Genomic DNA, 20827 nt, shown 5'->3' with positions numbered 1-20827 from the left:
TTCTTATTTACAAAACCTTCTGCAGCCATCTCAATATCTTCCTCCAGTCCCACATCTCTCTAAGCTATGTTCAATTCTGGGTCTCTACAGACTCCTGATTACAATTGCTCCAACATTAGTGGCTCATCATTCAGAGATAGCAAGAACTGCAGAAGGTGGAGTCAGAGTCACTATAGTGTGGAGCTGGATGAACACAGCAGGCCAAGCAACATCAGAGGATCAGGAAAGCTAACATTTCAGGTCAAGACCCTTCTTCAGAAATGGGAAGGGGGAAGGGAGTTGGGAAATAAATAGAGGGAGGAGGGGGTAGGGCTGGGGGAAGGTAGGTGGGATGGTGATAGGTGGATGCAGGTAGGGGGTTGTACGGAGTAGTCAGTGGGAAGGGTGGGGCAGATAAGTGGGGAAGAAGATGGACAGACTGTATCAGGTCAAGGAGGCAGGGATGAGAGAGAAGTTTGGATGTGGGATGAGGTTGTTGGTGGTGAGCTTTTAAAACTTCCTTCCCCTAGCCCCACCCCTCCTCCCTCTATTTATTTCCAATCTCCCTTCCCTCCTCCCCAGTCCTGATGAAGGGTCCTGACCTGTAATGTTGACTTTCTTGCTCCTCTGATGCTGCCTGACCTGCTATGTTCCTGCAGCTCTACACTGTGTTGGCTCTGTATTAGTTAGCAAAGTCCTAATGGCTAAAGAATTCTCTCTCCAAACTTGTCTGCCTGTGTATCTCTCTTTTGTCCTAGATGCTAGTCTTCAATTCCAATCTATTTGACGCAGCTTTTGATCATCTATCCTAAAATCATGTCAGGTGGCTTGTTGTCAAATTTTAGTTTGGGAACATGCGCTTTAAGAGTCTTGTGCGTTACTGCAATAAAGATGCTGTCTGAATATTAATACCCAGCACTGTTGGCCAATATACAGTAACATGTTGATGCATTAATATCCTTGTTCACATCTTGTTATATTTTACATCAGACTGCAGTTTTAATGGGATTGTTTGTTTCTTCCTAGTTTCTTTCTTTGTTGTAAGTTTGGGTGGAATTGCCATTGGCATTGTCTTTGGATTCCTATTGGCCCTGGTAACCAGATTCACGAAGCACGTGAGGGTGATCGAACCTGGATTTGTCTTTGTCATTTCATACCTGTCGTACCTCACTTCGGATATGCTTTCCCTCTCTGCTATATTAGCGTAAGTATTTTTTTTTCAGAAAAAACTGATCAGTTGTTGTCTGTAATCTTCCCTCAGCTGCATGTAGTTAGTGCCAGAGAGATCCCAACAGAAAAGGGATGGAGGAACTCCCTTCCTGGTTTCTTTGGCAAAACTGCAGCCAGAAGGTGTTAGGTTTCACTCCAGCTGAGCACTGAGTTTGCTGATTTCAATCAGGATCACAGTTTTAACCAGCCATGGTGTCTCTGGGCTCCTGTGGTGAGAGCAGGAAGTGTCTGATAGTTACCAAATGATCCTCGCTGGTATTGGAGTCGGTCTGGATGTTGGGTGAGCACTAGATCAGGTTTGACTTTTCCTGTTCCTCAGAAAAATGTAAAGATTGGAAATTGGGTGAGTGTTCCAAATGCACCACCCTACCCACTCAGTTCAATAAAGTTAACAAAACGATGGGAATTCATATGCTTGTAGTGTTTACAGTTTGGCTGTCAATGGGTTAATTCTGGAGATTAGTGGACAGCCATCACTTCTGTGCTGATAAATAGAGTCTTTGGTGTTGTTCAGTTTTCTTTTCTGAAATTGGAGGAAATTTCACTGAGGTCTCCATAAGTGGCCACAGATCTCTGTTCTTTCATCAACGGGAACGCAACAGTACCCAGGAGAGCCAATGCGTTTCTGCAGTCAGTTCAGTTCTTCCAATAGGAGAAGCTGGGCAAATACGTTGATTCCTCCTTGCTCATGAAACGTCGGTTTCTCCAGAGCTTCCTAGGAAGTTCCTGATGGAACAATAATTGCAGAAAGCCTAGGAACAAACCACCCAGACTCAGCACATGTTCGAGATGACCCACAACCAAAACAGAATTTGCTGGAGAGCTTCAGCAGGTCTGGAAACTACTGTGGAGAGAAATCAGTGACAACATTTTGGCTCGAGTGACCCTTCCTCAGAACTTATCTGAAATGTTAACTCTGATTTCTCTCTACTGATGTTGCTACACCTGCTGAGCTTTTCTAGCAATTTCTGCTTTTTTTGCTGATTTATAACATCTGCAGTTTTATCGGTTTTTAATTCAAGATTATCCAGTTGGGACTCACTGAAAGAGGCTAAATTGACCAGACCAAGTAGGAGTGCAAGGGGAATATATGACCTCAATATTCGAGCCTGATTTTTTGGGGGGGGGGGAACAACATGTTGAGTTTTCCATTCTTCCAAACTTAAATAGCTTTGGTTCTTTCCCACCAGTATTGCATTCTGTGGCATTTGCTGTCAGAAATATGTGCAAGCCAACCTCTGCGAGCAGTCGATTATCACCGTCAAGTATGCAATGAAAATGCTAGCAAGTGGAGCAGAAACCATTGTCTTCATGTTTTTGGGAGTATCTGCAGTGGATACGACAATATGGACTTGGAATACACCATTTATCCTTTTCACCCTGGTTTTCATCTCTATCTACAGAGTCATAGGTGAGTGCTTCATGCTTAAGGGGCTGGTGTTTAATTAAATCTTTTGTAACCACACCAGCAAAGGGAGAAATTGGTTAATATTAGAAAAAGTAGCTCTAATGTAATGTGATAGGCATGAATTCTTTTGTTAAAATAAATTAACCATCATAACTTTCTCTCTCTGATGTGGATCAGAACCTTTCCAAATTTGACAATTAACCAATTCCTTTTTGAAGGAAGTAATTAGCATGTTAGGCATAAGCTGTGGAGACAGATACAGTCAATATTTCAATTCCATGATCTTGCAACTATGGCAAGGCAGGCAAATCCCTTCAATCTTTTTCCTGCCCTTTCGCCCCGGCACCGTCCTCAGCAAAGATTGTTCGTTTCTTGATCTTCGACTCCTTTTGGAAAATCATCAACATCAACCCTGTTCCTTTCTCCACTGCTGCACCACCTCCTGAATGTTGCTCACATTTTCTGTTTTTGTCTCAGATTTCCAGCATTTAGCTTTTGTCTCTCTTTTTGAAGGGGCTAATCAATATGTTATTTACTTAATAGGGGATAAACGTGTGCACGTGTTGACGGAAGTGTTCATTTGGAGGAGATGGACAAAGATGAATTGTAGAGACATATTTGATAATCTGACTGTTTATCCTCCTCCGCTTTAAAAGAAGTCAAATTTGTCATGAAGAGATTTTCCACTCGCTAAAATGAATGAAATGAAGATTGTGGACTCAGGGTGCTCAAGTTGGAAATCCCACCATCTATATCCATAGGAGGAAAATAATGGCCCTGGTTTTCAATTAGCCAGACAGTCATTATGCCAGAGTAGATGGGAAATGGGCAAGACGACTCTGCAGAATCTCAATCATTGCACACTCTGGATTTTAGAGGGCATCAAATTTTTCTTTTAGGCACTTCCCAAAACCCCTGAAAGTCACCATTTAAATTGGCTTCCAATGAAGTTAGTAAAATAGTTACTGTAACTCTTCGGTAACTATATTAACTGACCCCATACTTACCTAATACACACCCACCTACACTTTCTGCAGACCCTTTACACTCCCCACACCCTGACCTGACATTCACTCCCACATCACTCGATACGCATTACTCCTTCTTCTGAACTTAACCTGACACCCACAACCCTGTCAGCCCTAAACCATCACCACACCTGCCTCACCAAATCCTACCTAACTGGCATCCTAGATTCCTCAGCACCCTAACAACACAGCTATTTTTGGGACTTGCCATTAGACAGCAGTTGTCTCATACCTGTCAGAACCTTTAGGTTTCACAACACGTCAGCTGACTGCTGTCGAAAGGGAGCATGCTTCATGTCACTTTGATAGTCTAAACCTTTCCTATCCATGTACTTGTCCAAATGTCTTTTAAATTTTGTAATTATACACATCTCTACCACTTCCTCTAGTAGCTCATCCTATATGTACACACCACCCTCTGAGTGAAAATGTTGCCCTTGGGTCCCTGTTAATATTTTTCCCTCTCACCTTAAACATATGCCTTCTAGTTTCGGACTCCCCCCAATCTGGGGAAAAGACCTTGGCCAATCAACTTATCAATGCCCCCCATGATTTTATAAATGTCTATAAGGTCACCCCTCAGCCTCCTACGCTCCAGGGAAATAAGTCCCAGCCTATCCAACCTCTCCTTATAACTCAAGCTTTCTAGTCTCGGTAACATCCTTGTAAATCTTCTTTGCACCCTTTCCAGTTTAATAATATCCTTCTTGTAGTATGGTGACCAGAATTGTACTCCAAATGTGGCCTTGCCAATGACTTGTTTAGCTGTAATATGACATCCCAACTCCTGCCCTCGATGCACTGACCAATGAAAGCAAGCGTGCCAAATGCCTTTTTCACCATCCTGTCTACCTGTGGTGCCATTTTTAAGGAACTTGCACCTGCACTCCTATGTCTCTCTGTTCGACAACTCTCCCCAGGGCTGTTTAGTTTTCAGAAGGGTTTTGGTTGGTCATGAGCGGAGATCCCAGTGTTTATTTAAGAAACATGCTTAAAGAAAATGTAAAAGAGAAATAGGATCAGGAGTGGGCCATATGACCTACTCCTGCCATTTAACACAAGCAAGGTGATCCTCAACTGCAGATCCATTTTTTTTTGTCTGATGGCTTTACCCCTCACCCTGAGAGCCCTAAAGCCTATTTGAGCTAGCCTTTGATTTACTCAGTGATTAGGTATCCACAGTTCTCCAAGTAGAGAATTTTGAAGATTCTCAAACCTCTGAATGAAGCAATTTCTCCTTGTATCTGTTGGAAATGGACACCTATTTGAGACACGTCCTAGTTTTATATTGTCTGACTGGGAGTAGCAGCCTCAGAGCAAGTGCCCTGTCAAACCTTCTCAGGCTCTTATGTTTCAATTAGATAATTTTTGCAAACTATAGAGAGTAAAGGCCCCCTATGCTCAAACTGTTTTCAAAAGACAACCTGTCAACCCAAGAACCAATCTACTGAATCTTTGTTGTACCTTCTATAAAGCAAGTATATTCTTCTTTAAGTTCGGAGGCCGAAAGCATAAACAATACCCCAGATGTGATCCCACCAGAGACTTGTAGCTTGAAGCAAGCCATTCTTACTCTTGTACTCCAACGCACCTGCAATAAAGACTTAACATATTATTCGCATTTCTAACTGCATCTTGTGTCCATATGTTTGAGCTTCTGGTGCGAGGCTGCTAAATCCTGTCTGGATACCAACATATGACAGTTTTTTCATGATTTAAAAATATATTCCATTAGACTTACCACAGCAAAGACTAAAAACCCCCTCACTCACTTGACCTATCTATATGCTTTTGAAGAATCTGAGTATTATTTTTTGTGTCTTTAACTACAAAAACAGATAAATATAAGGCACCTGGAAGTGACTTGTTAATTTTAAGGAGCTAATAATGACTGCAGTAATAATCACCAGGAATGGTGGAATGGTGCGAAACAAGAATCGTGCTCTCTTCCTGATGAAGGCCAATAAAAATAGCTTAAAACTCATTGGTAAATGGTGGAAAGCCCATTATTTAAAGCAATGCATGGATTATTCTGTTCTGAAATTGATCAGCTGGAGGGAGGAGGCTGCAGAGTGAGGGTCCAGTCCTGACTCCTCCAATGCATCACTCAGCTCCAGAAAATAGTCAACAGGACACTTAGTGCAGGAATGTCATTGGGGTTGTGTAATTGGCAAGGAGAATGGAAATCGAGGGTCAGAGCTCTGAATTGGGATGGCATCTCCTGGTATCACGGGCAAAAATGCAAAGGAGAGTTGTGCAGCCACTTGGGCCAGTTGGCAATGATGGCAAGAGTGACAGAGTTTTGGCCCTGTGGTGATGAGGGAGACCATGCGCTGCATGAAAGGTGGAACCCTGAGCAGCAAAAAGCACACAGGGGAAGGAAGAAAAGCAAGAAGGAGATAGAGAATAATTGACCAGTGCAAGCTTTACTGCTGAAGATGGCAATGGCTGCAGTGAACCAAAATCTATTGCTGCAAGAGACTGTGACTCTGGGCAGAAGGCCACAGAGGCTTGTTTTCTCGTCCTTGACGACCTTGTATCAGTCAACAGTGGTCATCGTGCCTTTCTTGAAAACTGTTATGGCTGGACTTTTCTTGCGGGCATCCCAAATATCATATCATGGGCTGTGTCATTTGGGACCCAGTTGGATTACATTGCTTTCAAAATACAGCCTATTAACTATTTACAATTCGTATTGACCAATGAGAGAGGATTAATAAATGACTTTGTGGGGAAAGTGCCTGTAGGTAGCAGTGATCATCATACAATTATATTTTACTTAACTTTTGAGGAAGAGAAGAGTTGATCGTAAACTAAGTACAATTATAAGGGCATGAAAGCAGAGCAAGTGAAAATGAACTGACAATTTGAATTGAGGGATCTGTCAATAAAGACATGGTGGATATTTCAAATACATAAATTAGGCGTGTTCTAACAAGAAAGAAAATTCCAAAGTGGGGACCCACTATCCATGGATAACTAAAAAAAGTTAACAATTGTATTAAACTTAATGAAAAAGTATATAATTGCACAAAGATGAACAACAGTTTAGAAGATTTGACAGACTGTAAAAACATCAAAAATGACAATAAGATTAATAAGAGAAAAAATTGTGTATGAGAGAAAGTTAGCTCAAAAATATAAATACAGATAATGAGGGTTTCTACAGCTAAAAAGAAGCTAACAAAATTTGCATTGGTTCTATTTAAAATGAACCTGGTGACTTCTAATAGAAAATAAAGAGGTGGCCAATGAATTTAATTGGAATTTTGTTTTGGTCTTCACTACAGTGTATATACAAGTAACATCCCAGAAATAGCTGTCAATCGGGAAGGGAAGGAGGCATTCCAGAAATTTAAAATCTCCAGGAAATAGCACTTAGCAAATTGTTGGAACTGTGGGTTGACTGGTTAACAGGAAGCAGAGAATAAGTATAAATGAGTCTTTTCTAGTCAGCAGCATGTAATGAGTCTCTGCGTCTCTGGGATCAGTGCTAGGGCCTCAACTGACTACAATTTATATAAATGACTTGAATGAAGAGACTGAAGGTAAGGTTGCTAAAATTACTGGTGACACAAGATCAGGAGGAAAGTAAGCTTTGAAGAGGAAACAAGGAGGCTTCCAGATGATAGGTTTTGTGAGTGGGCACAAATGGAGTTTAATGTGGAAAAGTGTAAAATAGCTTACTCCAGCAGGAAAACTGAAAATGAAGCTAATTATTTTCAATAATGAGAGATTGTCGAGTTTTTAGATGCAGATGATCTGAGTGCATGCATCTAAGTTCATGAATTGGAAAGGGTTGGTATGTAGATACTGCAAATAATTAGGAAAGAAGGTTGAAGGTTATTGTTCATTGCAAGAGAAATTGAATACATATATAGTGGGATTATGGTTCAGTTATACAAGGCATTGTTAAGTTTGTATTGGGGTAATGTGTGCAATATTTACCTCCTTATTTAAGGAAGGATGTAAATGTGTTGGAGGCAGTTCAAGAAAGATTTACTGAGCTGAGACCTGGAATGGGTCTTGGGATTGGTTGACTTGCCAAGCTGGTTTGTTGTTCCGCAGACATTTCATCACCATGCTGGGTAACATCCTCAGTGCAGCCTCCGATGAAGCATCAGGGTGTTTTCCCACCTGGTTTTTAAACTCTGCGGTCTGTTGAGCTGGATTGCCTCACTTCTGGTTTTCCTACGTAGTGGAGTGTATACGGGGTCAAGTTCTATGTGTATGTTAATGGCTTTCTTTGTGGAGTGCCAGGCTTCTAGGAATTCCTGTGCCTGTCAGTGTGGAGCTGGAGGAACAAAGCAGGCCAGGCTGCATCAGAGGAGCAGGAAAGTCATTAATGAAGAAGGGTCCTGACCCGAAATGTCAACTTTCCCCTCTTCTGAAGCTGCTTGTCCTGCTGTGTTCTTCGAGCTCCACATTGTGTTATCTCTGACTCTAGCTTCGGCATTTCTTACTGTCCATTGAATTGGTCAGTTGTCTAATGAGAAAAGTTTGGAAAGGCTAGGCTTGAATCCATTGGATTTTGGAAGACACTTGACAGGATGAATGAACAAAGGATATTTCCTCTGATGGGAGATTCTACAAGTGGGGATCGTTGTTTAAAAATAAATGAGAGTTGGTTATTTAAGACAGCATTCAGGAATTCCTTTTCTTTCAGAGGATTGAGTGTTTTTGGAATGTTTCCTCAAAAGGCAGTGGAGATAGTATCTTTGTGTATTTTTAATGCAAAGATAGACCGACTCTTGATAAGCAACCGTGAGAAATGTTTTGTGGGAAGGCAGGAATATGGGTTTGAGGTTAAAATTATATCAGTCAACATCTTATTAGATAGTGGAAGAGCATTGAAGGGCTGAGTGGCTTACTCCTCCCAGTTATATAATTTTATGTGCTCTGTATGGGATGGCATGGTCGCACAGTGGTTAGCACTGCTGCCTCTCAGCACCAGGGACCTGGGTTCGATTCTATCCTCAGGCGACTGTCTGTGTGGAGTTTGCACATTCTCCCTGTGTCTGTGTCTGTGTGGGTGTGCTCCACTTCCTCCCACAGTCCACAGATGTGCAGGCTGGGTGAATTGGCTGTGCTAAATTGCCCATAGTGTTTAGGGATGTGTAGATTAGAAGGGTTTATCGGGGGAATGGGTCTGGGTGGGATGCCCTGAGGTTCAGTGTGGTCTTATTAGGCCACAGGTTCTGTTTCCACACTGTAAGGATTGTATCCTATGCACTATTCAGAAACCAATCTTAGAAAATGTCACATGGTTCAAAGAATTCAGTGGTTTGAATATGCTGTGACCTTGACTTGAAGGTGTTATGATAGCAGATTTGAGTTTCAAATAAAATATTCCTACTCTTTAAATATTTTAGGTGTTGTAATTCAGACTTGGATTCTCAATCACTACCGTGTGGTGCATTTGGGGATTGTAGATCAGGTGGTGATGTCATACGGAGGCCTGCGTGGATCAATGGCCTTTGCTCTGGTGGTGTTGTTGGATCTGAAGTACGTACATGAGAAGCGACTGTTTGTCAGTGCAACCATCATTGTGGTATATTTCACAATCATCTTTCAGGTAACCATCAATATTGTACTGTCCAAAGCTTCTGTGGTACTTCATTCAAAAAGTTACTTTATCTTTCAAATAAACTGTTAAACTGAGGTCTTGTGTGGACTTTAAATATCCCATGACACTATCTTGAAGAGGAGCTGGGGAGTTCTCTCCTGTAGCCTGACCAATATTAATCAACCAACATCAGTGAAACAGTTGTTTTGTTCATTACCAATTTGCTGTTTCTGGGTTTTTGATGTGACCAATTGGCTGCTGTGTTTCCTATACAACAACAGTAATCTCACTCTTAAAAAGAAATTCTCTGACTGCGTAAAAGCCATTATATAAAGATAGACTTTTAAAATCACAGAAACCCAAGACATTTCATGCAATAGCACAGACTGCGTTGTAAACAGTCTGTTCCCTTTGACAATATATGGAGCTAAAGCTATCATTAGGATAAAAGTGGACCATAGGACAGGAAGCTGTTATCTCTTGAAGTAGAGTCCAGTTGCAAGAATTCTAATTGGTCTGTAACAAAGCTTGGTCTGCATAATCGATTTATATCACCTATTGGTGATGCTGTCTAAGATAGGTCTGGTGAGATTCAAAGGCAAAGTGTGCTTTAGCCAACAATAATACAGAGGAATTTATACATATGAATTAGGAGCAGAAGGAGGCCATTTGGCCCATTTGGACCCTCTGTTTGTTTTGAATACCATTTTCTCATCTATGCCCCAAAAATCTTACTTTCTTATTAGGCAAGTAGTGGAAGTACCGGTGTTGGACCGGGGTCGCCAAGGTCTTCAATCACATGACCAGGTTATAGTCCGAGATAACAAAGTGTGGAGCTGGATGAACACAGCATCTCAGGTTTATTTTGAAAGCACAAGCTTTCGGAATCTCACTCCTCCTTCAGGTGTTAGTGAGAGACGTGATATCAGACACATAATTTATAAGTAAACGACAAAAGGGTCACACAACTGATGAGGAAGTTTTAAACAATACTGAAATGCTGTTAAATCTCCAATCAGGCAGGAGGTTTTAACTGATTAATATGTATATGTAAATTCCTGAATTCCCTTCAAGTCCCTGTCCTGACAGAACTAAAGCTTTTATCAGTGTAAAGAAAAGGTGATGTTTTAGGTCAGCAAGTGCATGTTAGGTGTGAGGCCTTGTTTAGAATCTGTTTGTGTTTTGGTTTGGAGTCAGACTGATTTTATTTCTAAGTAGGAATTTAAAAACGCACTGCATTGACTGGTTATCTATAAATTGTATGCTTTTTGAACAAAATAGAATGTATCTGCAAATACAAATTCACTCCATCCATTCATGTGTATGCATGTCTGTAAGAGACTGAGCGTGCGTGTGCGTGTGTGTGTATGTGTTTAGAGTGTGGTGAGGTTACCTATAGAGCAACATGACCCCAAGATCCCAGCTGAGGCTGTCCTCATGGGGAACAAACTTGGCTATCAGCCTCTGCTTAGCGACTCTGCATTGTTGAGTATTCCAAAGACCATCTTGGAAGACATTTTCCCAAAGATCTGAGGTCGAATGCCCTTGTCCGCTGAAGTGTTCCCTCACTGGGAGGGACCATCCCTGTTTGGCAATTACTGTGTGGTGTCTAATCATCCATTGTCATAGCATCTGGATGATTTCGCCAATGTACTATGCCTTGGGCATCCTTGCCTGCAGCATGTGAGATTAACAGCGTTGGCCGAGTCACATGGGTGTTTACTGTGGATGTGGTGGATGGTGTTTCCACATGGGTAGTTTTCTGTGAACAATGGTCTGTTTAAGGTTTGGTGGTTGTTTGAAGGTGAGAAGTGGAGGCGTGAGGAAGATCTTGGTGAAGTGCTCACCATCATCAATAATGTGTTGAAGGCTGCAAAGATCATGGCGTAGTTTCTCCGCTCCCAGGAAGTATTGGTTGACAATGGGTACCCTGTCAGATGTATTCCATTTCTGTCTTTTGAGGAGGTCATTATGGGTTTTTCACTGTGGCATGTTGGAGCTGGTGATCAATGAGTTGAGCATTGTACCCTGTTCCTATGAGAGCATCCTTTTACACCTTCAGATATCCATCTTGTTCCTCCTCATCTGAACAGGTCCTGCAAATGCATAGCGCTTGTCCGTAGGGGACGGCTGTTTACTGTGTTTAGGGTGGAAGCTGGAGAAGTGCAGCGTCATGAGATTATTCGTAGGGTTGTGGTAGAGTGAGGTACTGAGGTGTCCGTCCCTAATGGAGACATGTGTCCAAGAATGAGACTGATTCTGAAGAGTGGTCCATGGTAAGCCTGGCGGTGGGATGAGACTTGTTGATATCACTATGTAGTTGTTTCAGTGATTCCTCGCCATGAGTCCAAAGGAAGAAAATGTTGTCAATATATCTGGTGCATAGTGTTGGACAGAGGTTCTGTGCAGCACACACACATACACACACACACCTGAATTTATGGGGTGAATTTGTATTTGCAGGTGCATCCTATTTTGTTCAAAAAGCGTGCAATTTATACATAGTCAGTCAATGTGGTGTGCTATGAAGTCCTACATTAGAAATAGAACAGTCCAATTCCAATCCAAAACACAGATTCTATCCAAAGCGTCATACCTAACATGCATTGTCTGACCCAAAATGTCACCCCTCCTTTACAGTGATAAAACTTTAGTTCTCTCAGGACAGGGACTTGAAAGGAATTTGGGGATTTACATATACAGGATAATCTATCAAAACCCCCTAAACCTGATTGGAGACTTAACAGCTTCTCAGGTTTGTTTAAGACATCCTGATCAGTAGTGTGACCGTTTGATATTTTACTTATGAATTCTGTGTCTGATACTACCTGTCTCACGAACATCTGAAGAAGGAGTGAGGCTCTGAAAGCTTGTGTTTTCAAATAAACCTATTGGACGATAACCTGGTGTCGTGTGATTTCTGACCTCATTCTTAAAAAACCAACTTCCTCCCTCTGGTAAACGTTTCCTGTTCCATACTCCACCCCTGACATAGCTCATTTCGGGATCATCAGTCATCTTCTTAGTGATTCTGCCCATCTTCCAGTGGCTAGCATTACCAAGCTTTGGCCTCGTTAATCAATCAGTTTAGCTGGCAGCTCTAGAGCTTGTGACTTTCTCCCCAGCAAGGGTGAACATGGTACTTTAAATTTGATAATGCCACCTATATGCACACTATGGGAGAAGAGAGGACATTTTTCTTTGACTATCCATCTCTGACTGACTTTTTTGTGGTGAGTGAGCAATCTGTCAATCCCATAATCTTCAGCCCTAAACATGATGGACTTGTGCTCATTTAGCCTGCTTGTATACAGAGAGAAATTAAGACTATTTCCTCAGCCAATGCCGCATGCAGCAGCAATCAACAGTATTCCTGCTGTCTGTACTGTACGGAGGAAGATGAGAACTATCCTTGATTTGTATTGTATGAAATTTGCTGAAAATGGAAAATCTGGCTACTGAAAATTCTGCATGAATGCAAAATGTGCATTGTTACATACAAATGGAAACAATTGCCATGCAACATTCATGACCACAAGGATGTCATAAAGCATTCTAAAAACTGTTAATTATTTCTGAAGTGTAATCAACATTGTGAGATAGAAAACGTATGACTAAATGGACAACTTCTGTTTTGAACTTGCTGTCACTGATCTGAAGAATTTATTGTATTGAATTCATATCAGAAATATTGGATTCTATTGACCGATGAAGTAGACTGCATTGTGACATTTTTCAGGGTCTGACAATCAAACCATTGGTTAAATGGTTGAAAGTAAAGAGGAGGCAGCAGAAGGAGCCTTTACTCAATGAGAAACTTCATGAAAGGGTAAGTTTCACTCTCTCAGAATTCAATAAATGTGTTGGAGGAGGATTCCTTTCTGAAGGATCTCCCTGATGATGCAATTTGGGAGCACTGGCTTCATGCGAGAGTGACCGTTGCTATGAAAATATCTCTGTTGGTTGGACTGAGTATGTGCAGTTGTTGGTTAATTAAGTGAAGCAGGTAAGAAGACCCAAGAGGTAGGAGTCTTAGACTTTACAATTAATCAACAAGACTTGAGGTTCTTTCAGCTTGTTTGGATGATAGTAAGGGTTTCGGTGTGGATAAGCTATCTGATTCTTGGCGCCACAGTACAGGAAGCCAGTTAAATGGATGGGGGAGGAAGTAAAAGTGAATCTGTTGGTAGTTTGAAGAGCTAGATCCTAAATTTGGAAGCAGAAACCTCAAGGTCATAATTTCTGCAATATCATCTGAGACACACAAAGGCATAGGGAAGATCAGATCAGAGATGAATTCGTGGCTCAAAGACTGGTAGGGGAAAAGTGTGGTCTGGTTTGTTGGTCAATAGCACTGGCACTGGGAAAGCGAGATTTGTAGCAATGGGATGGTCTTAACCTAAACTGTACTGAGGCTGATGTTCCTACCAACTGCCTAACCAATGAAGTTGAGTAGATTTTAAACTAATGAATGATTGCAAGGGCAACTTTGTGGTATCTTTGATAAATCAAAAAGTAGAGTCACGGTTACAGAGATCAGTATTAATACAAGAAATGATGCATAGACCATGGGAAGAATGAATACAGAGTATGAATCCTGGAGTCAATCCATAGTGGACCCAGCAAAGATCCCTTCAGAACACTGCTGGTCACAGGCCTTCAGTCCAATAAAGAACCTTCTACATCTTTGCTTTCTACATCAAGCCAATTTTTAAAATCCAATTGGCAAGCTCTCCCTGGATCCCTTGTGATCCAACTTTACTAACTAGTATACCATATATAACTTTGTTGTAGGTCTTGCTAAAGTTCACGTATGCAACGTCTACTGCTCTGCCTTCATTTATCCTCTTGGTTTCATCCTCAAAAATCTTAACCGAGTTTATGAAAAACAATTTCCCACATCCAAAGCCATGCTGATTATCCCTGATCAGTCCTTGACCCTCTAAATGCGCGTAAATTCTCTCTCTCTAAGAACTTATCCACCACTGACATCATGCTGGTCAGATCTGGGTTCTTATGGATTTCAGTCTAGAGTTAACATAAGATAAGTATGGCTAATGAGACAGTCGATGCATTGGCTTTAATCTTCCAAAATTCTCTGGATTTGTGGACAGTCCCTTTAGGTTGGAAGATATTGAAAATAACTCCTTCATTCAGAAGGGGAGGGAAACAGAAAGCAGGAAACCACAATCCAGTTGGTTTAACAACATGGGAAAACTGTTGAAAAATATTATTAAATTCAAAGTAATCAGGCAGAGTCAGCATGGTTTGTGAAAGGGAAATTATGTTTGACCAACCAATTGGAGTAATTTTTTCCCCTTCATGCTGCGGATGATGGAGAACAGATGGATGTACTTAGATTCCCAGAAGGCATTTGATGAAGTGTCACAAAGATTATGGAAAATAGAGATTTGTGATGTAATGAGTGGCATATTGGCATGGTTGAAAGATTGTCTGGCCAACAGGAAGCAGAGAGTAGGCAAGATGTACTGAATTGTGTGTCACAGGAATTGTTGCTGGGACCTCAACTGTTTACATTTATATAAATCACTTACTTGGTGATTTAGATGAAAGAATAGAAAGTATGGTTGAAACATTTTCTGATGACACAGAAATAGGTAGAAAGGTTGTGAAAGGGACACAAAGACCCTACAAAAAGATATAAACAGTTTGAGTGAATTGGCAAAAATGTAGCAAATAGAGTTTGAAGTGGGAAAATGTGAAATTGTCATTATGGCAGCAAGAATAAAAAAGGTTTGTTATCTAGGTGGTGAGAGAATGCAGAGTTCTGAGACAGGGACAGGTCGAGGATGAAACACAAAACGTCGGTAACCAGGTACAGCAGGACACTGGGAACAGAAACAGAATGTGATATCATTTATATTCGGTGGCATTGCATACTTCAATTTGCAAGACAACAGTGAAACTGCATCTGATATATTGTGGACAGTATTGGTCACTTTATTTAAGGAAGGATGTAAATGTGTTGGAGACAGTTCAGAGAAGTTCAACTAGACTAAACACCTTCCGAACCCAAGGCCACTTCCATCTAGAAGCTCATGGACAGTAGGTACATGGGAATGCCACCATCAACAAGTTGTTCTGAAGCCACTCATGATCCTGACTCGGAAATATATCCCCATCCCTTCACTGTCGCTGGGTTAAGACATTGGAATTCCCTCCTTAATGACATTGTGGGTCTACCTCCAGCCCATGGACTGCAGTGGTTCAAGTAGGCAGCTCACCTCCAGTTCTCAAGAGTACTAGGGATGGGCAATAAATACAGTGGAGTCAGCAATGCCTAGGCCAATCGAGGAAGTTTTAGCAAAAACCTGAAATGGGAAGGTTGTCTTATGAGGAACGATTGGACAGGCTAGGATTGTATTTGTGGAGATTAGATGTATACATAGCAACTTGATTTAAAAATAAACCCTATAAAATCCTGAAGGGTCTTGATGAGATTGGAGAGGACATTTCCTCTTAAGGGAAAATCAAGAACTGGGGGTTGCTGTTTAAAAATCAGGGCTTATCCCTTTGTAACAGGTGAGGTAAAATGATGGCTAAGAGTCTTTGGAACCCTATTACTGGGTTAAAACAGAATCCTTGAATACATATAAGGCAGAGGTAGACAGTTTCTTGGTAAGCAATGGTGTAAAAATTTTATCAGGGATAGGTGGATATGTAGATTTGAGGTTATCATTAGATTAGATGTGATCTTTTTGAATGGAACAGCAGGTTCCAATGACTAAATAGGTTCTTCCTTCTCCTAATTCATATGTTTTGTATGTAACAAATTACAGCTTAAGTTGTCCATTTTGGCTTCAGCATTTTGGTTTATTGCAAATGTTGAAGTTTAGGCCATGGACTAGCAATTAGGCCAATCAAGGAGCCATTTGTGGAAAGTTTGTTGCTGCTGGGATATTCCCACATTCGGATCACTCTTCATCCCCACTGAAGTTGGAATGCTGGTGTCAGCTTAGAGAGTCCTTCCAGCAGGAAGCAGGAAAGTCATCGGGCCATCCTGCCACTGGCTACATAAATGTGCCACAAAAACACAGTGGCTACTGCCTCAGACATACCCTTCCTGAGTTTCCCCACCACCATGATGCCTCCACGAGCTTTGGGCCTTCTGTTTCAAACATTTATCAGACATCTGAGGGAATGTGTTTTGCCACCTCCCTCATTGGTCCCCGCATTTGCCGGTGGAGCTACTAGTCTGCCCACTGCTGCAGGCCCCCTAATTGGGCCTCGTGTCTCTTGAACCTTATCTGGCTGTGCTTAACTGGAGGTGACGTCTCATTTCTCCAAAAGATTCCAGTTGTTGGTATGCCTCTGAAACAGTTAACATTGGGACCTGGAAATGTTCCTGATGCCTGAAGTTTTGCCCATTGTTTTTCAGCAAAAGTTAATGTTTGCTTCACAATTCTTTCTGAATGTGATTTTTTTCAGATGGATGGAAAGAAGTATTTCATCAATGCTATGTGAAAGTACTATTCTTGCACCACAACTTTGCACGTACAATAATGTAAATGAAGAACTGTCTTTGTTTGTTTTTAAGGCATTTGATCACATTATGTCTGCAATTGAAGATATTTCGGGCCAAATTGGACACAACTATCTTCGGGAAAAGTATGTAAATTTACTGACGGATTTTTTCAGGTTCTGTGAATTTTGAGCACAATTCATTGTTCCCACAATTTTGTAACCTACGAATACTCCTAAAGTCTTAGTTCCCTTTTGTAAAAGTGCAGTTTGTAATTCCCTTACCTCCAAATGATTTTATTTTAACATTTGTCACTTTGCAATCCTTTCCTGTCCTCTGAATTTGGTTGATTTACGTAAGTTATGAGTCCCTTACCATGATTTGTTCTATTACAGGTGGAGTCAGTTTGATGGAAAGTATCTGAGCAAAGTAATGATGAGGAAATCAGTGCTGATTAGCCAGGATAATATCCTTAGCATTTTCCGAGAGCTGAATCTGAAGGATGCCATCAGTTACCTGTCTGAGGTAATCACCCTGTAGGCCTGTAGTTATATAGGCTGCAGAAAAGGCAGGTTTTGTATCTCTTAGTTTGTACATCTGACAGTATGTTAGATGAAAAAAATGAGTCCCAAAAGAACCTGTACCTATGTGCAAATCATTGCAGTAGCACGCTGTTAATCAAACACTGATATTCCCAGAATTGCCACAAAAGTTAAAGATTTTAAAATAAGTACACAAAATCATCAATGTACCATATTTTCAGACCAAAGTTGATAGAAAGCATGGACCAGGCCTCTGACTTTTTAATAATTTAGCTCTAGCTACAGGTAAACCTTTATAAACCATCAGCTTATAATGCTACAAATTAAAAAACTCTACCTTATAAACTATCCCTCTCTACGTACATACAGACAAATAACCAAATGCGAATAAGTTATGGGCAGAGAGGGAAACGATGGCCAAATAGTGTTATTGCTAGACGGTTAATCCAGAGATGCAGTTAACATGCTGGGGACCTGGGTTCGAATCTTGCCACAGCATATGGTGGAATTTAAATTCAATAAATATCTGGAATTAAGAGTCTAATGGTAACTGTGAATTGATTGTTGGAAAATCCCGTCTGGTTCACTAATGTCCTTCAGGGAAGGAAACTGTCATCCCCACCTGGTTTAGCCTACATGTGACTCCAGGCCCACAGCAAAGTGACTGTTAACTGCCATCTGGGCAATTAGTTATTGATTTTATTGTCACATGTAGCAAAATACAGTGAAAAGCTTTGCTTACGAGCAGTACAGCAAGCAAAAGATTTACAGATCAAAAAGACTTAGAGGCATACAGCTTACATTATTTGAGGCTAGAGTCCATTCAACAGTCTGATAACAGCTGGAAAGAAGCTGTTCCTGAACCTGTTGGTGCATGTGTTCAGGCTTCTGCATCTTCTGCTTAATGCAAGGGGTTGTAGGAGATCATTACCAGGGTACGATGGGTCTTTGATGTTGGCTGCCTATCTGTGGCAATGAGCCGTGTAGATGGATTCCATGGATGGAAGATTGGCTTCTGTGAAGGTCTGGGCTGTACACACCACCTTCTGTAGTTTCTTATGGTCCTAGGCAGAGCAGTTGCCATACCAGGCTGGTATGCACCCGGACAGTGCGCTTTTTATGTTTCATCTGTAGGAGTTGGTGAGGGACCTTTTGGACGTGCCAAATTTCCTGAGCCACTTGAGGAAGAAGAGGCATTGTTGTGCCTTCTTGACTGCCATTAGGGATAGGCAATAAATGCTGCCTAGCCAGTGATGCCCTCATCCCATAAATGAATGAGAAAAGGAAACCTGGGAGGCAGTTCAGTGATTCCATATCATGGGTAGCTGAGATAACCCTTATACTGGTCAGAACATTGCTTTTCAGTCTTTCTCCAGATACATCCAATGATTTACAAGAAATACAAGGTAACAGTTCCACTTATAAAAAGTGACTTTAACTTACCAGTTAAAATCCACATCTTCAATCAACTATAGGCCTTTGCCTATAGGAAACAGAGACAGCTTCTAAGTTGCTGGAGATCTATGCTCTTCCCAGCTCCAAGCTGTTCAGCTACCTGAAAACTAATCACGTTGTTGTTGGCAGGCCAAAGGACTTTTGTCATTGAGAACTGATCACTAGTCCATAGACCAATCAAGTTTTGGGTGCCACCCAACCCCAACTGTACACAGAAATCCTCAGGCCCAACTATTCTTCAACCACTTCAACTGCTGTTTGTTCAAACAGTTGTTAAATAATGCTTCCCATGAATGTTGGGTTTCTTCAGAGTCATAGAGACATAGAGTTGTGTAGCATGGAAACAAGCCCTTCAGTCTAAATGGTCCATGCCAACCAATCCTAAACTCTCTAGCCTCATTTGCCAGCATTTGACCATATCTCTCTTAACCCTTTCTGTTCATGTACCCATCCAGAAGTCTCTAAATATTATGTACCATCTTCCACCACTTGCTCTGGCAGTTCATTCCATATACGCACCACTCTCTGTATGAGAAAGTTGCCCCTTAGATCTCTTTTAAAATTTTCCTCTCTCACATTAAATCTATGCTGTCTAGTTTTGGACTCCCCTACCCTCAGAAAAAGACCTTGTCTATTCACACTATCCATGCCCCTCATGATTATCTAAACCTCTATAAGATCACTCCTCAGCCTTCAACACTCCAGGGAAAGAGCCCCAGCCTATTCAGCCTTTACCTATAGCTCAAATCCTCCAACCCTTGCAACATCCTTGCAAATCTTTTCTGAACCCTTCAAATCAACAACATCTTTCCTATAGCAGGGAGAGCAACATTGAACACAATATTCCAAAAGTGGTGTAACCAATGTTCTGTATAGTTACAACATGAACTCCCGAATCCTATACTCAATACTGACCAATGAAGACAAGCATGCCAAACACTACCGTCGCTACCTTGCCTACCTGCGACTCGACCTTCAAGGAAAAATGAACCTGCGCCTCAAGGTCTCTTTGCTTGGCAATGCCCCCAGGGCCCTACCATTAACTATATAAGTCCTGCCCTGATTTGTCTTACCAAAATGCAATACCTCACATTTATCTAAATTAAACTCTACTGGTCACTCCTTGGCCCATCGACCCATCTGATCAAGGTCTTGTTCTACTTTGAGATAACCTTCTTACTTTGCAGAACCTGCAGAGCTCCTTTAAAATGTTAATTTTAAAACAGTTCTTTCTCATTTCAGGCCACTGTAACAAAAATAACACTAAAAAGAGTCTTTATATGTGACCTCAGCTAGAATAATACTATTATTTACTTCACAATAAAGGCAACATGTTAAGGCTTTGAAGTGGGTGCACAGGAGATTTATCAAAATGATACTCACCATGAGGAACTTTAGTTATGTGGGAAGACTGGAGATATTGGGATGATTCCCTTCAACCGGTGCAATTTACTGGAGGTGTTCATAAAATTATGAAGAGTTTTGCTGAATTTTATACAAGTGAAAGCTCTTGGCCTGGAATAATGGTCAATAACCTAATGACCAAGATTTAAAATAATTGGTAAGAGAACTGGGGGGAGGGCGGGGGGGAGATTAGAATTTAAATTGTAATGATCTGTTGTGCAGTATAGAATAGAATCATTGAATAGTAAAAGGTGTTAATAGATCTGAGGGAAAGTTTCAAAAGAAAATTGGATGTATACTCAAAAAGGAGGCCTATGGGGAAAGGACAGAGGAGTAGGGCTAAGAAATAGCTCATTAGAGAAGGTGGATGGAATGGCCTCCTGGGCTAAAATATGCTAAGATTATTTAGAAACATGAAGCTGTCTTATTTATGCCATTGCCTGTAGGGTGTAGAGCAACTTTCTATTTGAGGTATTGAAGAACGTGTGCCCCTTACCCTACAATCTGTCTTGTGCTCTGGTCCTTGGTGTTCATTGCAATCAACACTCTTGCCCATATTGTTTTTTCACCAATTATTGTGTATGATTAGTCCATTTTATGTTAAAAGAAGAAGTGTTACAATTATCACATGTAGTGTGCTGAAGGAAAGGGGAAATTTGTAACTTTATTCAGGGTTATGATGAATTATTTAGACTCCCAATAATTCCCCTTGCGAATATAGTATACTTTGTT

General features: G+C 41.1%; 1 protein-coding gene across 2 annotated transcripts in view; it reads left to right on the top strand.

Moving 5' to 3' along the window:
* LOC125463261 (sodium/hydrogen exchanger 3-like) overlaps positions 1-20827 on the top strand; it is a 133051-nt gene that overhangs the window by 80560 nt on the left and 31664 nt on the right. For both annotated transcript variants that reach the window (XM_048554309.2, XM_059652662.1), the window contains exons 5-10: positions 1006-1183; positions 2400-2620; positions 9018-9220; positions 12951-13040; positions 16770-16840; positions 17090-17219. In XM_048554309.2, the coding sequence (XP_048410266.2) occupies positions 1006-1183; positions 2400-2620; positions 9018-9220; positions 12951-13040; positions 16770-16840; positions 17090-17219 (893 nt within the window). The remainder of the gene's footprint in view (positions 1-1005; positions 1184-2399; positions 2621-9017; positions 9221-12950; positions 13041-16769; positions 16841-17089; positions 17220-20827) is intronic.

Source organism: Stegostoma tigrinum, chromosome 2 (genome assembly GCF_030684315.1).
Source record: "Stegostoma tigrinum isolate sSteTig4 chromosome 2, sSteTig4.hap1, whole genome shotgun sequence".
NCBI classification, from domain to species: domain Eukaryota; kingdom Metazoa; phylum Chordata; class Chondrichthyes; order Orectolobiformes; family Stegostomatidae; genus Stegostoma; species Stegostoma tigrinum.
The sequence above is the reverse complement of the archived record's forward strand: the minus strand, read 5'-3'. Positions and strand labels throughout refer to the sequence as shown.